Raw genomic sequence first — 17,342 nt, forward strand, 5'->3', positions numbered from 1 at the left:
TTTGTAACTGTGGGCAGTCAAAAAAAATCTAAAGCCACTGCTCCATGCGATACTGTCTCTCAATTACCACCATCCCCTACAATGTCCTCATATAGCGATTTGGTTCTATCTTATCACATGCAACCAACATGGGCTTCAGAAGCATATATTCTAGGTTGATAGTTTTATTTTACTAAATAGAGTTTGATAAAGAAGTAGTTACTAGAGATTTACAACCAGAATTCACACACCTCACTGGCTGTCATAACTCACTTCTATAAACCTTTATATTTGGGTGACAGTACACTACCAGAGACACAGATGTGTAGGTTCCAAAGGATTCAGAATGCACAAATTCTGTAACCTACTGAGTATACCTTTTTTTGTAGAGGGAGACAGGAGTTTTCTTTCCTTACACAAATACTACATTCAATCTGTCTGTCAAAGCTATTTTCAACGCAATTTCAGTTTATATAATCATTTCACCCTGCAAGCCTGTGGAAAGTATTTATGATTTGAATATCTCAATAGTTTCTAACCTTTTAGACCAGGCAGGTTTCGGCTGCATTGCCTATAGGGGAAAATCAATAAGGTTTCATGAACTGAGCACCTCATTTGAAGTCTGTACTTACTGAGAATAAATTTCCATTCCTTATTCTCAAAAACAAGACAAAATAAAACAGAACACACACACACACATACTCAAACCAAAAATATCTGAGACCACTACAAATAGAAAATAGTGGAATGTAGGAGTTCTACAAGTCTGTGCAAGCCATCTGATACTCTTTTCCTCTTAGGTTACTTCCCCTACTTCCCACCTGTGCCTCTTCCAAAACAGCACAAGGTAACCTCCAGTCCTGATTTGCCTGTGGGCTCTGGAAAAAACAGCAGGAAAGATTACATTTTACTACAAGTTCCAGAGGCCAGAGCCGGTATTAGTTCTTGCTCATCATTTTATTTCCAGCATACACAGGGTGGGGCAAAAGTAGGTTTACAGTTGTGAGTACCTGAAACACAGTTTATTCTTATAGTATTATTTATTTGTTACTGTATTATTTTCCATGTGAAAAACTGTAGACCTACTTTTGCCCCACCCTGTATATAGTAACTGGAGAACTGTGTTAAAATAGAATCACCTAGCCTTTGTTTCTTTCAAGTTCCTTGAGGAAGGCTGGATGGATGACCTTTATGTCACTTCTGCTGCCAGAACCTAGAGGTGATTGTGCTCTTGCTTTAGGTAGCGTAGTATAGAAAATATCAACTGGCCAGTAGGAAATTGGAGTTTTTGTTTTGTAGTTGGGCAGATTACTTCTTTTTCTCGGAGCTTTATGTTTTCTCAACTGTGAAAATGAAACAGACAATCTCTAAGGACCTTCCTAACTCTGATTTCTAGCAATAGCATGATTTTGAATAGCATGATTTCAGAACAATAGCATTTTCATGTCCTAAGCTCTTCATAATGGAATTTAATCTGTAACTCCATGTAACCTGAGCATTTTTTTCATTGTTAGCCATTCAGAGTCCCCTGGCAGTTATCTGAACTCTGCAAGAGAAACTATAAGAAAAAGCACAGGCCAGAGTTATTATATGCTGGATTACAGAAACATGCATCCAGGACCAGCATTCAATCATTACAATAATTACTAAGATCTGAATATACTTCCCTCAAAGACCCAGGTATGTCCCTTATCCCAGCTTCTGAATAGTGAGTATATGAACTTAAGAACACACATTCCCAGAAAACAATTTTTAAGAAAAGAGTTATAAATGGACTCAAAGATTTCCTGCTTTGTGCTCTTTCTACCAAATACAAAGAACATACTCCTCCCATGGACAAAATTTTTTTTTCTTGAAGCTTTGGTGTGAAAGTGTTTATCTGGATGGCTAAGAGAGAGGATATGAGCCCATATTCTCCTAAATACAGCTAAGAAAACTTATTGGTAGTGTGGAGATCTCCTTGCTTTCACACAGCACATAAGCTTCGAAGGTTCAAGGGCCTCTAATTCCACAGAGTTTATTAATTTTTTGCCAGCAATTATCTGGAATGAGAGAAGGAATCTCCAATGCCATTCTGTTTCTCTCCCCTGTATTTGTTATAACACAGATACTTTATTAGAAATAATGCACTTTATGTCACTGACAAAAGAGTATTATAAAACAACAGCTATGGTATTGTCAGTATTGTATGCTGTTGATGTTCTCAAGATTTCATAAAAGGGAACACTAATCCCCCATATATTACAAAGAATGGTGGCAAAAGGAAGAGCGGTAAGTCCTCCAATTCACATTAATGTACATGTTATCCCTTGAGCATGTTAATTGTTCAGAATGTCCTCTCTTCCAGTCCTCTCCCCCTCATTCTCTGTAAATTCCCATCTACCCAAATCATATATGTCTTTAAAGGCTCAATCCAGCTGTAGTCTCTGCCCTGAAATTATTCACCCCAGCTGAAATCAATCATTCCCTATGAACTCTGATAGCAGAGACGTTCCTTTTACCATGTATTCAGTTAGCAAATGCCTTCTATTACGTTTGTGTAGTTATCTCATTTGATCCCCCAATAACCTTCAGAAGTGGGCATAAATATCCCCATTTAGACACAAACACCGACACTAGAAAACTAATTCTATAGGATTACAAAACTAACAAATTACAGAAAAGGAATATATAACATTTTCCACTAATAACTTCATGCTACACCACAAAGATACTAAAATGCAGGTAAGCATTCATTTAACAATAAATACTTATTGAGCAGCTACTACACACCAGGCACCAGCCCACACATGGGGAAACAGCAGTGAACAAATGTCACTAAGTCCCTGTCCTCATGCAGCTTACATTCTTATTGGGGAGAAAAAACAAAAAGGAAATAAATAGATATAAACCATCAAGGTAAGCAGTGATAAGGACTACGAAGAAGAGTAATGCAGAGTCAAGAGAGAGGAACTGCACTCCTTTTGACAGGATGATTAAGGAAACCTTTTTTGAGGAGTCTTTGACAACCTGGCAGAAAGTCAAGTGAAGTAAAGAACATGGTCGTGAGACTTGTATTCCAAAAGCAGAGAGCAAATGCAAGGGCCCCACAGTGTCAGTGTGCTTGTGGTGACTGAAGGACAGCGAGATCAACGTACTCAAAGTACCGGGAAACTTAGAACACTGAGAAATGAGGTCAGAGAGGTAGCCTGAAGCTTTAGGATTAAAAATATAATTCTTCCCCAATTCAAATATTATTCTTTTTCAATTGAAAAAAATCTTGAAATTTCATCAACACTTTTCTCTTAAATCCACTTTGCCCAAGTAATGTTTTTTTAAAGTTAAATGAGGAAAAACCACTAAAATTATAATTAACTATTCAATTTCCATGACCTAATTGTCTTTTTCCAAAAGCCAATAATTTTACTCACTTCTACCTACATGTGTGCTTACAATGTACTCTAAAACCTTTCTAAATGTTGTCCAACATGAGTCTAACTCTCTGTAACAGGAGGCAACTTCCTTAAAGTGACTAAAGATGACATTGTGGTGACTAGGGAAATGTGAATATAAACTGCACATTGGATACCAATATTGTGTCAGTGTTAGATTTCTTGAGTGTGATAACTGAATTGCAGGTATGTAGGAGATAGATGCAGTGGTCATAAATGATTAACCACTGGCTCCAGAGAAAAAAAAGCCTCGTTTTGGTGCCATCAATTTCCATGGCACAAATATTGTCACCATTGCTGATTTCAGGCAACCAACTTGATGCAGAGTTAGGGAGAAATGTACAAAATCTGCCTTTATGCGCTGATACCAGCAAGTTCCACCTGCACAGGGATGAATTGCCAAGGTGTCTGCAACATACTCTCAAATTATTAAAAAAAAAGCAAACCTCCCTGGGCTGCTGTGGCTCAGTGGATTGAGTGCTGGCCTGCGAACCAAAGGGTCACTAGTTCCATTCCCAGTCAGGGAACATGGCTGGGTTGCATGCCAGGTCCCTAGTAGAGGGCATGAGAGAGGCAACCACACACTGACGTTTCTCTCCTTCTTTCTCTCTGACTTCTCTTCTCTAAAAATAAATAAGCTATTTAAAAGAAAAACAAAAACAAAAAAACAAATCCCTATGCCTGTCTATGTAATCTATCCATCTTACCTACCTATTGAGTAAGAGATGAAACAAAAGGGGTAAGTAGAATATTCATAATCAATCTCTAAAAAGGCATCTGGATGTAACTTGTATGATTCCAACTTTTCTATGGGTATGAGATTTTTAAAAATTAGACAAATAAAATTATAGAGTAAACAAAGTAGGGAAGTTTAAAGACATCCTTATGGCTAATTATTTTGGTAAAACGAGTAAGTCTGATTTTCTTGTATATTAGTATCTTTTCATCAAGTATACCAAATATGATATGGAGTTTTAACCTAAAGTTATTTTTAAAACCAAATCTCAAAAACAAAAAGCAGTTTGCCAATAGTAAGTACTAAAGTTACACATTCTGTTACCATTGTAAATTTAAATAGAAATGATGCACTATCATATGATAAACCATGATATCTCTTCACAAAACAAAATTGATGATATAGTTTAAAATGTAAAAAAATTTCTAGATGTCAGGATTAAGTACTCAAAATTTTTAGAAAAAGACATTTATTGCCCTGACCAGTGTAGATCAATTAGTTGGGCGTCATCCAACAAAGAGTGACAGGTTCTATTTCCAGCCGGGGCACATACTTGGTTTGTGTGTTTGACTTCCAGTCAGGGTGCTTTCGAGAGGCAATTAATCGATGTTTTTCTCTCACATCAATGTTTCTCTCCCTCTCTTTCTCCCTCCCTATTCCTCTCTCTAAAATTAATAAATAAAATCTTTAAAAATATGTTTATTGATTTTAGAAAGAGAGAGACATTGATGTGAGAGAGAAACATCAATAGATTGCATCCCATATACTTCCTGACCAGGGGATCAAACCTGCAACCTAGGTATGTGCCTTGACCGGGAATTGAACCACCAACCTTCTGGTGTATGGAACAATGCTCCAACCAACTGAGCTACAGTAGTCAAGGCAAGGTAAAGTTTTTAAATGGATCTGATTTCAAGTCAACAACAACAACAAAAAAGGCCTGATTTCAGGTATTGATACCATACTTTAATTCCATTCAACAATATATGTTTGATAAGTGGGAAAATTAAAAAATAGAAACGTAATATTAATTTAAAATGTTAATCCCCAACTACAAATGGGTTGTACTCCCCAAAAGATAGGTTTTTAAGTAAATAAGTCATACTTAGAATAAATATTATTTATAAATAATGTGAGTTATGACTAGATTCCCAGACAAGCCTACCAAAATTTCTTATCATCTAACAGCCATTACTTGTAGCATCATGGAACAAGTCTAAATTCGGAGTTACAGAAACAGAAGGGCCACACCCCAAGCACTGAATCAATCCTAGGTAATGTTCTGAAATAAAGAAAACAGCAATTTTGGACACTATCGCACCTCTCTAATATTTTCCATCAACCTTCTTCTAGTGTCCACCTCTACCTCAATCTCTTTGCTCTAGTGCTACTCTAAGTGTTCATTATGGTATATTACTGCCCAGAAATAGCTGATGTGCTCCAGTTACCTACTTCCCCTTTCCACTGAATGTGCATTTCAGATGTGTATAGTTTAATGCTGGTTTTCAGTTCCTTTGGTTGTATTCCAGAATATGTTTCAAAGTGACACAATAAGGGTCTGTTGATCTTTTATGCCTGTTTGACTAGCCTTCACAACAGAGCTTTGAAACACTCATTCTCTTTGGCAGATACAGGAATGACTCTGACAACCTCCATTTCCCCTTAAGCAAGTCATAAGACCCTCATGTGAGAAGTGCCCTTCCGATATCCAGACGAAAGGAATATCTTTATCTCCAAAGGCAGAGGGAAGCCTAAATGAATCTGAATAAACAGGTCTTGCTAAGATTCCCCCAGTTCACTACTCTTAGCTTAAAACTATCACATTTTCCTACAGCTTGTCAACCTTCATAAAATGTATAAAAACAAGCCCTGGCTGGAGTAGCTCAGTGGATTGAGCACGGGCTACGAACCAAAGCATCACAGGTTTGATTCCCAGCCAGGGCATGTGCCTGGGTTGCAGGTCATGGCCCCCAGCAACCACACATTGATGTTTCTCTCTCTTTCTCTTTCTCCCTCTCTTCCCTCTCTAAAAATAAATAAATAAATCTTTTAAAAATCCTTTAAAAATGTACAAAAACACTTGGGTTTACTCGTTTCTTTAGATCATCATTTCCTTATAAAGGCTAAATAAATTGAATGCTTTTCTGTGAAAGGAAGGAAGGAAAGAAAGAAGGCAGGCTGATTTTCTCAGTGCAGCTGATTAAAGTTGTGTATCCTTGGAAGTAAAACACTCACCAATCCCTGCCCTGAGCCAGGTATAGGTGCTAAACCACTGGTTCTCAGTCTCTCTCACCATCCTTAAGGTTGATGGTGTTAGAACAAAAAGAAGTGAAATTCAAACGGGCTATATAATTTCTTCAAGGTCACTTGACTACTAAGTGCTAAAGTTAGAGTTTCTACGTTTGACTATAAAGTCTTAGGGTATCAACTCTTCCTGCATTACAGAATGCAACTAAGGACTCCTTGGAGCTAATTTTATACCAAAGTATAGCCATCATTTCAACAGTCCTCAAAAATGTGTAATTAAATATGTGTTTATTAATTTAAATGAGTTTCTAGTTGGTATGTCAAAAGAACAAAGGAAAACATTTTTAAAAACCAGGCACTGTGTGAATGGATATTTTTAGACAGAGTGGCTCCAACTAAGATGCAGCTGGCTGTACTTGGAAGCATCTGGCTCATCTACATAAACATTCCTGCCCATAGGTAAACTAGTCAACCTATATACAGTACTTCACAACATACAAAGTTCTCTGACACATTATATCACCTGAAGCTCTGAATCAACACTTTGAGCCCAATACATTTCACAGATGAGAAAACCTTTAAGTGACATAAGGAATCCCAATCTAAACTCTAAATCCTTTGAATCTTTTTCCTATTAACCTATCCTACCCTCTTGCATTTGTAAACCTAAAGCTCTCCAACTAATTTAATCTCAATCTCTCTCTCTCTCTCATACACACACACACACACACACAAATAGCAACAAAAATAAATTCAGCATGGTGGATGGAGGGTAGAGAATTTTCAGCAACTGTTTGCATACGGATCCCTTGTTAACCAGATGTATATAAACCAAGACCACCTATATCAAATGGCTTTTGCCTATTTTAGTCATTTCACAGAATTTTATTTCAATTCAGTGATATATAATCAGTTTAAAAAATATAACTTTCCTTTAAGTTATATACAAGTATATTTTATTTCTTATTTACTTTTTATTGTTGCTCAAGTACAGCTGTCTCCATTTTTACTTCCCCCACAAGTGTATTTTAAATCTATTTTCTGAAAATTGGGTGTAGCCCTGCCCAGGTAGCTCAGTTGTTAGAGCATCATCTCAATACACTAAGGTTGTGTGTTTAGTCCATGGTCAGGACTCATACAGGAATCAACCAATGAATGCATAAATAAGTGGAACAACAAATCGATGTTTCCTTCTCTCTCTCTCAAAATCAACAAATACAAATAGTTTATAAATAAATAAACACTTGGATATAAACTTGTGATAACAACCTAATAGTCAATAAGTCAAACAAATCCCTTAACTGGCAGAATTTCAGTTGGTGTCAATAAAACCACCAATGATTGCTAACCATCTGCTTCTACTCCTATTCGATCCATAAACATTGAGCCACACCAGTCATTTATTCTTTCAACAAATACACATTAAGCCATGATCTGCAGAATGATGTGGGTTACCAACATGATGACTGGAGACAAAGGCTTTTAGACAGAAGGAATAGTGTATATATATGGCCCTGGGTAGTAATCAAAAACTAAAAGGTAGCCAGTGAGGCTAGGCACAGTGAACAAGGGGAAGAGAGGAAAAATGCCTTCTTGTAATTTTACTGGCTAATTTTTATATAGATAGGAAAATATGAGAACACTCAACTCAGATTTTTGTTGGGTGTGTTTGGTATTGCACATGAACTACTGTCTAATATTTTTAAGCTACTGTCATTTTCACCCAGTCCATTCTGTTTCATTTAGTAAGAAAGTCTGACATAATCAAGAAACTGTTCTGATTTTTTTACCCATTTAAGCAAAGACAAAATTAACTACTGACAAACTGACTTTCACGTAACCACTTAGGCAAAATACTTTTTGCAGGTACTACAACTTCAATTTTTTATTGCCAAAAAAGTCAGTATTAAATTATTCTAAGTTTAACATTCCCTTGGCTTTCAAAATCCTTAGCTTCAGATGGCAGTCAGTGGGGTTGGGGGGAGACAGGTGGGACTATAAAACCTAAATTAGTTATATAATCAGAAAGGAGGTACCTTATTTCATTTGGGCTGCTATAACAAAATACTACAAACTAGTTGGCTGAATAGATACTTCTCCAAAGAGGGAATACAGATATGGCCCACAGACATATGAAAAGATGTTCAATGTCATTAATCATCAGAGAAATGCAAATTAAAACCACAGTGAGATATCACCTCACACCTGTCAGAATGGCTATCATAAATAAATCAACAAACAAGTGCTGGGGAGGATGTGGAGAAAAGGAAACCCTCATGCACTGTTGGTGGGAATGCAGACTGGTACAGCCACTGTGGAAAACAGTATGGAACTGCCTATGACTCAGCAATTCCACTTCTGAGAATGTAACTGAAAAAACCCGAAACACCAATTTGAGAAAATACATGCACTGCTATGCTCATTGCAGTATTATTTACAATAGCCAAGGTTTGGAAGCAGCCCAAATATCCATCAGTGGATGAGCAGATAAGAAAGCTGTGGTACATTTACACAATGGAATGCTTCTTGGCCATAAAAAAGAAGGAAATCTTACCCTTTCTGACAGCATGGCTAGACCTGGACAGCATTATGCTAAATAAAATGAGGCAGTCAGAGATAGACAAATACCATATGATTTAACTCATGTGTGGAATCTAATGAACAAAATAAACTAACACAATAGAAAGAGACTCATAGATACACAGAACAGACTGACAGCTGTCAGAAGGGAGAGGGGTTGCAGGGCTAGGTGAAAATGGTGAAGGGATTAAGCAAAACAAAACAAAAAACAGCCCCTCATATATACAGACAACAGTATAGTGATTACCACAGGGAAAGGGGATGTGGGGGGAGGCAGAAGAGGGTACAGAGGGTATAAATGGTGATGGAGGAGACTTGACCTGTGGTGGTAAACACAGAATACAATATAAGGCCGATTTATTCTAGAACTGTACACATGAAACCTGTATAATTTTATTAACCAATGTTAGCCAAAAAAATTCAGTAAAATTTTAAAAAGATAAATAAAAAAATTAACTAGGTAGCTTATAAACAGATATTTATTTCTCACAGTTCTAGAGGCTGGGAAGTCTAAGATCAAGGAGATAGCAAATTCCGTGAGAGCTGACTTCCTCATATGACTGTCTTTTCACTATAACCTCAGATAGAGAAGGGGTGAGGGAGATTTCTTGGGCCTCTTTTATAAGGCCACTAAAGCCATTCATGAGGACTCCACTCTTATGACCTCATCACCTCCCAAAGCCTCTATCTCCTGCTGCCATCACCTTGGGGGTTAAGATTTCAACATGAGAAGTTTTGGGGGAAACAAACATTCAATCTATAGCAGAGTGAAAACAGAGACAGCACTCCTTTTAGTTTTTAACCTCAAAAAAAAAAAAAGGTGTTTGGTATTTTGCTTGTGCAATAGGTTTTCCACAATTAGCTTTAATTTCAGAATCACAGATGGTCTATAATGTATTCAAATATGAATTGAATGTAGTATGTTTAAATTACTTATTGATGATTTACTGGATATTATAGGCCTTCATCATTCATAACAGTTAATAAGCTCAGATAATACTCTTAGAAATGTCTGATGTAAAAACTACTTCTAACCAAAACATAAAGCATAGCAAATTGACATTAATCTTTTAAGTTAAAAAGAATTTTGCCTTGGCTGGTGTGACTCAGTGGATCAAGCACTGGCCTGTGAACCAAAGGGTCACAACTTGATGATTCCCAGTCAGGACACATGCCTGGGTTGTGGGCCAGGTCCCCTGTGGGGGGCATACGAGAGGCAACCACACAATGATGTTTCTCTCCCTCTTTTTCTCCCTCCTTTTCCCTTTGTTTAAAAAAAAATTTTTTTTAAAGGTGGGGGAATGGAGACAATTGTACTTGAACAATAAAAATATATGAAAAAAGGAAAAAATAAAATTTTTGCAAAAAAAGAATTTTGTTCTACTCCAATTGTTGTATAATACCACAAACTTAAGATTTTGAAATTTTGGAAACTTTTGAAATAAAAATGTAAGGTTATATACCATTATTTTGGAATATGTCTTTATAGGGAAAAAATATAACTCATTCAAAAACAAATAATTAGAAATACCATACATTTATGATATAACATAATTTTTTAATTACTTCCACACAAAGATCACACTTTAGACTTCTCTTGAAACACTGGATACATGTCTAGGACCAGGTCCAAACTTGATATCCTTGAGTACAAGGAGGAGTAATGTTATAAAACCTTCAAAGCGGCTCAGCTTTACTCGGCAGTTAACAGCCTTTAAAAATCTCTTCCTTGGAAGCTTAGTCCACCCATGTCACCTTTTACACAGAGAAATTAAACTATGATTGTAACAACAAATGACAATATAAAGAAATAAATTACACATATATAGCAAGCATCCTTTTGCAGTTTTTATATTTTTCTCAGATAAATATATATTAATAGCCAATTAAATCTGCTTGAGCCTTAGCAGGTTGAACACCATGAATATAAAACAAAACAAAATAGTGTTAGGTTATTGCACATTTGATTATTTCCTTACCTCTATTGAACATATTTTGTCACCGACCAACATATAAACATCTATAATTATTTAACATGATCATGGTTATCATTTAATTTATAGCTTTGTGCCAAACACTGTCACAGTTCATCCTAACAACTATGAGAGATTTAAATTATCCTCATTTTATAAAGAACCTGAAACTCGGGGATTAAGTAATTTGGTGAAGATTAAATACCCAGACAGTAATGTAACAAGAACACAAATACAGGTCTGATTCCAAAGCCTGGGCTAATGATAACATGAAAGAGTCATCTTTAGCACCACGGCCCAAATAATGTTATGTAACTGCTTAAAAATTAAAAAAATAAGACGTACCTCAGGCAATGGTAAAATACTACTGACAATTGTAAAATGTAGCAATTGCACTAAACCAGTGATTTTCAACTGGTGTGCTGCAAGAATTTTTTTATTGATTTTTTTAGGGAATGAGAGGAAAGGGGAGAGAGAGAGAAGGGAAAGAGGGAAGAAGAGAGGGGAAGAAAGAGAGAGAAATTTCAATTTGTTGTTCCACTCTATGCATTCATTCATTGGTTGACCTTTGTATGTGCCCTGACCAGGGATTAAACTTGTGACCTTGGCATGTTGGGACAATGCTCTAACCAACTAAGCTACCTAGACTGGGCCCACAAGAACTTTTAAAACATGCAATACCTGACTAAATTTAGTCAGGGGCACTGATCTCTTTTCCCTTCGATTGTCAAATTTAAAAATGACAACAGGCAACATAGCAATAGCCATCTGGTGTCAATGAATCAAAATTATACCTAATTTTTTTTCAGTTCAGCAAAAAATGTAACATTTGGTGTGCTGCAGAATTTTAGTAATTAGTTTATGCGTCCCATGAGATGAAAAAGGCTGAAAATTCCTGTGTTGTATGGTAACATCTTGATTATCTGAAAGTGTAGTAGGAGGTCTCCTGACTTTCACTTAACCAGCTAGCAGGATGGGCCAGTGTTTCCATAACCTCCATAAGAGCAAACTAAAAGACACTAATAGTTAACAGGGTATAGCAGGTCCTTGAATAGCACTGTTTCACCATAATGTTGATGAGGAAAAAAAACTGATTTTCAGACCAGGGCACTGTCTGTGCGGAATCAGCCCATTCTCCTGTGTCTGCGTGGGTTTCTTCCAGTTTCCTTCCACATCCCAAGATGTGTGTGTGAGATGAAAGGTGTGTTTAACTTGTCCCAGTCTGAGTGAGTGTGGGTGTAGTGTAATGCATCCTGCAATGGAAAGGTGACCTGTCCAGGGTGGTTCCCACCTTGTGTTCTGAGCTTCTAGGGAAAGGATCCAGCCATCTGTGACCCTGAACTGGAATAAGTGGGTTGGGAAACAAGTATCTTCCTGTTTTTTTTATCAGTCTTCTGAAATGTATGTATAACTCACATTTATTTCAATGTCTAATGTTAGAGGTGTGTGGTGTCTTTATTTAAAAATTTGGTGATGTTTCTGTGACCAGAAATATGTTATAGGAACTTAATTCTTATTTATGATCATTAGCTTATGGGAATACTACTTTGTTATACATTATTTTGCTTCAAGTTGCAGTTTCCAAAAACCAATCCATGACATTAATTGAGGACTTACTGTACTTTCTGGTTGCCTGAACACTTTTACTTCTACTAGTAGAATTGTATGTTTAACTAGTATGTGGTCTCTGTTCCCAAATCTGTTTATGCCCCTTGAAATTAACTAACTTATCTAAATATTTTATAGGCCAATGAAATCAGTGCAAAAAAAGTCATTTCAGTGAAAACTATGTTGAATGCTTTGGCAAAAGCATATTTTGATGAACATATATTCTTCTCTCTCCCCAAAACAAATTCCTATAGAATATATGTATACAAGATACCTATGAAACATTAAAAGTAATTTTTAAACATTTTATTTAACAGTGTATTAGTTTGATTTGTAATGTTTTTATTTTTTAATTTTTTTAAAGATTTTATTTATTTATTTTCAGAGAGGGAAGGGAGGGAGAAAGAGAGAGAGAAACATCAATGTGCGGTTGCTGGGGGCCTTGGCCTGCAACCCAGGCATGTGCCCTGACTGGGAATCAAACCTGTGATGCTTTGGTTCTCAGCCTGTGCTCAATCCACTGAGCTACGCCAGCCAGGGCTTAAAAGTAATTTTTAAATGTAGAAGATTATACCCTCAAGGTGCTCTGCAAAGTCTTATTCCACTTTAAAGAAATCAAAACTATGTGTATAGCACTGGTATAGTTTATACAAAAAAGGATCACACCTAACTCTGAAAAACAGGTCCCATTTCTCCCTTCAAAAGGGTCTGATGCTACATCAAAAGACAGGTGAAATAATTAAGGGTTTTTAAAAATGATTTCTCACTTAAACTGACTTTTTCAACTAGCCAACTATCACACCCAATCATGTAAGATAAGAGGCTCCTATTGTACTTATTCAGAAACTCTCTGAAGCACAGCTGTATCTGGCACTAAGCTCATGTCTCCAAATTTCTACACTAGAATTCATGCACTTTACTCAGATTCTGAACGAATATCTGAAGGGTTCTTCTATTTACTCTCATTTTACAGAGAACTCAGTACTAAGCATGGTTATCTAGTTCTCTAGCCCAGAGACTTATGGTGGTGAAATTAAAAGGAGTCAAGAATAAGCATATTAGCAACGAAGACTGTTGACAGCATAGGAATTTAAAAATCAAATCTAAAAAACAAAAAATCTACTAAAGTAGTTGAAGTTAGAGGCAAAAAAAGCCTATCAGTTTAAATGTGTTTAGGGCATTTCTAGATTATGACAGAGTACAAAGTTGACATTCATAAAAATGCCCTTTATCATTAAGTAAAAATTAAACTACATTGATTCTATATATACATATTTTAAGGGCAAGGAAGCATTACTATTTTAGAGATTTGTCCATATATCATGATCACAACTGAAAATATTTTTGGCATTTAAAGAGTAAAGTTTCGATTATCCAGAAAATTCACTCATAGAGAACGGTTTCTTAGACACCAATGTAGAAAAAAAGTGAAGTATTATTGTCATCCAGCTAAGTTTTGCTCATACCTATGCCTTTCCAACTTCAGGTCAAGAAATCAATTCACTGGGTTGTGACAGCAATTTTTTAAAATAGAAATAAAACAGTAAATATAAGACCACATTCAAATAGTAAGGTAAGACTGTCTTGCAAAAAGTTTAGTTGAGTATTTCTATTCTATTTTGCAAAGTAAAAGATGTTACTCTGGGTCCTGGTCAAAAGAAAGCTATGGGCCTAAAGACTCATTATTACTATGAAATATAATAACACTAAACTTGCAATCCCATCATTTTTACACAATACTTAAGATACAATTTTGGAAGGAAAAATGTTACTTCTTTAGGAGTCTTGACGAATAAATTTATTTATTTTGTCTAATAAACTATCAATATATAAGTAACTTTTCATTGTGTTTAGTACTAGTTTTGGTTAAACAGAGCCTGTATGCAAATATTTTTAAACTGCTTACAACCTGAAAGCAACCTTTAACAACACAAACCTCAAAACATATAGTAACTTCAATTTTATTTGCTTGTTTATTTTGAGTGACCCTGGTGACATTTTTTTTCAAAAGTCATTGATGTAAGCTAAGTCTAAATAAACTTGGGATTCTACACAAACAATCTGCTCTTTAGCAGTATACCTACTAATACTTTATACATAAATAGCTGATTTTAAAAAACAGCCAAACACTTAAAACTAACTTAAGCCACTAAATTAAGTCTGGCTTTCTCCACTTCTGAGTGCATCTCATTATGTATGTACATACATATGTATGTAAGTATTCATTCATTCCTCCCCCAAGGACATTTTTCTTTCATTGCTTTTGTAGAGAGAGAGGAAGGGAGAGAGATACATTGCTTGGGTGCCAGCAACACACGCTGGGAGGTGGATCAAACTGGAAACCTTGGAATCGAACCTGATACCTGGTTTATGGGAGGACACTCCAACCAATGGGACTTTCCAGTACATTTTAAAAGACACTAGTTCCAAAGACATATTTTAACTAGAATAGAAAATTTGTCTTTCTAATCCACCTTGGAAAAAATATGGTGAAAACTAGGTTAATACATATATTTTTAAAACGAGCATCTAATTCATGTGAGGATAAATGAACATTTCCATTCCTAAAGTCTCAGATTTGGAAGGAATTTTGTCATCTTGGTCCAACTCCCTAACAAATATAGTAAGTCTCTTCTTACAGTCTTCCTTGGAATCAAATCCCTATCTGACCGAAAAGCCTTCATTTCTAACTACTACTAAATTAAAATCTCATCTTGGTCCATTACATTAATCAAAAGAAAACGGATAAATACGTTTTCAGTTCTCCTTAAAAAAGTTATTCTCCTAAATCCTGAAAATACAGGTTTGGAAAGGAAATGACAGTTACTTATCATTAGGGATTTTAATAGCTGTAACTATCCATATGTTGATATATTGAATAAGGCTCTTAAGTACAATGAAAAGTTTTCAAGCTTGCCTAAAGCACAAGAATCAGCTAATGAAAACAATACTAGTAATAAAATAGTATTTGTAAACTCAATCTTAAACTAAATTTTCTCATCAAGTTCAACTTCTTAAGCTGAAAAAGCTTGTAAACCTCTTTAAAATTGAAGTTAGATTGACTTTACCTAAAATAAATAATGCACTAATAACTCTAAAATGATACCAAGTATTGTGGCAACGGTTACAAATGCTGTGCTTGACAATTTCATTTTGAGTTACAACAGAATCTCTCTGGAAACTACTTCAGTTTTGAAGGCTATCCTCCCGTGTAGATCCTAACTCTGCCTTCCATTGTACCCTTCTGTACCTTACCAGCTGGAATCCGTAACAGAAACAAGTCATCATATGCAATACACAAAGAGTTAGTCCTCCCACAGAATTAGGTTAACGCTTCTAAAATGGGGCACAGGAAGAAAAAAAAAAACCACCCTACTTAAATAAATCATTTACCTCGGTCTGGCTTCATTTTCACATCCAATTTCCACCCAGGGTGCTGTGAAATACACGTGTGGGTTCTTTCAACAGGCTCACCGCTGATTTTGCGGCTTCTGCTGTTTGCAAAAATGCTAAAAGAGACCAAAAGAAAATTAATCGGGTTCTGCCCTAACACTCAGACCTTGCAAGAAAACTGTTAACAGGCCTCTTCCTGGCACTAACTGCGGTGACAGCACCATCGACAGGCTTGAAAAACGCAAAACTTTCTGCACCGCCTCCCTAGTATCCTCCGGATCGGGCACCCCTCTCCCCCGCCCTGGTACTCTCCAGGCCAAAGTGTCCTTCTTTGACACAGTGTCTCTGAACCAAAAGGAAGATCTATTTATAACCTGGAGGTACAGGCAAAGAAAAAAAAAAAAAAGACTCAAGCAACGCAAGCTAACTAGCCCCTTTGTAAAAATAAAATAAGATAAAATAAACGTCACTGGGAAGTGGCACCTCTGCAGTGGCTGATACGGAAATTCTCCGACCTAGAGCTGGGGCGCAGGAAACTCTTTCAGACCCCCTGGCGCCTCCGCAAGGGCTCCTCCCGCCCGGCGGGGCCTCACCTGTGTAATTACCCTCCGGCTAGCCTTTCTGCCGCAACCGCGGCCAAGTTTACACAATAAGAGGGTCAGAAAGCAAAGCGAGTCATCTCCCCGAGCCCAGCCCCCCACCCCAAACGAACTCCACCGAGCAGTCCCGGGTCGCTCCCTGCCACCCTGAGCTCTGCGCGGCCAGGCCTGAGGTCGCCCTGGGCAGGGGTTCTCGGCTGGGCGCTCGCCCCCGCTCTGCGCAGCCGTCCCGCGCGGCCCCGGACTTCCCTCAGCCGGGCCGCACCGAACGCCACGCCAGCCCCTCTCCCCACCGGAGAGTTGTTTTCATGGCTCCCTCGGCCGACCTCTGCTGCCTAACTCGCTCTCCTCTCCGGTGCCGATCCCTCCTCCTCTTGGCACTTCTCTCAGACGCTCGCCCGCAGACTCACATCACACTCCCACCTCAGACCCGAGGTTCGGAGAGGCGCAGGACGGGCGAGAGCCGAGTGTGGCGCGCAGCGCCCCCCAGGGCTGCGTTAGGGGACCATGGGGGCCCGAGACGACAAGTCGGACGCTGCTCCTGGGCGCCCCTGTGGCCATCCACCCCCGCCTCAGCTGCAGCCTCGCTCAGCTCCCAGCCCTCAGCCGCTGGCCCTGACCGGCTCGCACCCGAGCCCCGGGGCCCCCAGCCGGCCCGCCTGCCCCGCGTCTCTGCCAGCTCTTCGCCCGCCCGCTGTCTCAAGCTCTGGCGCCCAGCTCCCAATCCCCCTCGCTCGCCCAGTTCTTTCTCTGCTGTTTGCCCTGTCAAAACACTGCCCGGGTCACGTGTCCCAAC

General features: G+C 37.9%; 1 protein-coding gene across 6 annotated transcripts in view; it reads right to left on the minus strand.

Moving 5' to 3' along the window:
- FAM214A (family with sequence similarity 214 member A) overlaps positions 1–17,094 on the minus strand; it is a 93,000-nt gene extending 75,906 nt beyond the window's left edge. For 3 of the 6 annotated variants that reach the window (XR_006783768.1, XM_045822592.1, XM_045822591.1), the window contains exons 1-2: positions 16,840–16,928; positions 15,948–16,063 (exon numbers count right to left, since the gene is read on the minus strand). Coding sequence is in view for 5 of the 6 variants with exons in the window: in XM_045822592.1 (XP_045678548.1) it covers positions 15,948–16,063; positions 16,840–16,856 (133 nt within the window). In the remaining variant the exon portion in view is untranslated. Of the gene's footprint in view, positions 1–15,947; positions 16,064–16,540; positions 16,780–16,839 lie in introns of those variants that run through there. The other 3 variants (XM_045822596.1, XM_045822597.1, XM_045822598.1) reach the window with 3 other exon arrangements.
- Between the last annotated feature and the right edge of the window lie 248 nt (positions 17,095–17,342).

The sequence above is a fragment of the Phyllostomus hastatus genome, unplaced genomic scaffold (assembly GCF_019186645.2).
Source record: "Phyllostomus hastatus isolate PE091 unplaced genomic scaffold, TTU_PhHast_1.1 phas_scaffold_501, whole genome shotgun sequence".
Lineage (NCBI taxonomy): Eukaryota > Metazoa > Chordata > Mammalia > Chiroptera > Phyllostomidae > Phyllostomus > Phyllostomus hastatus.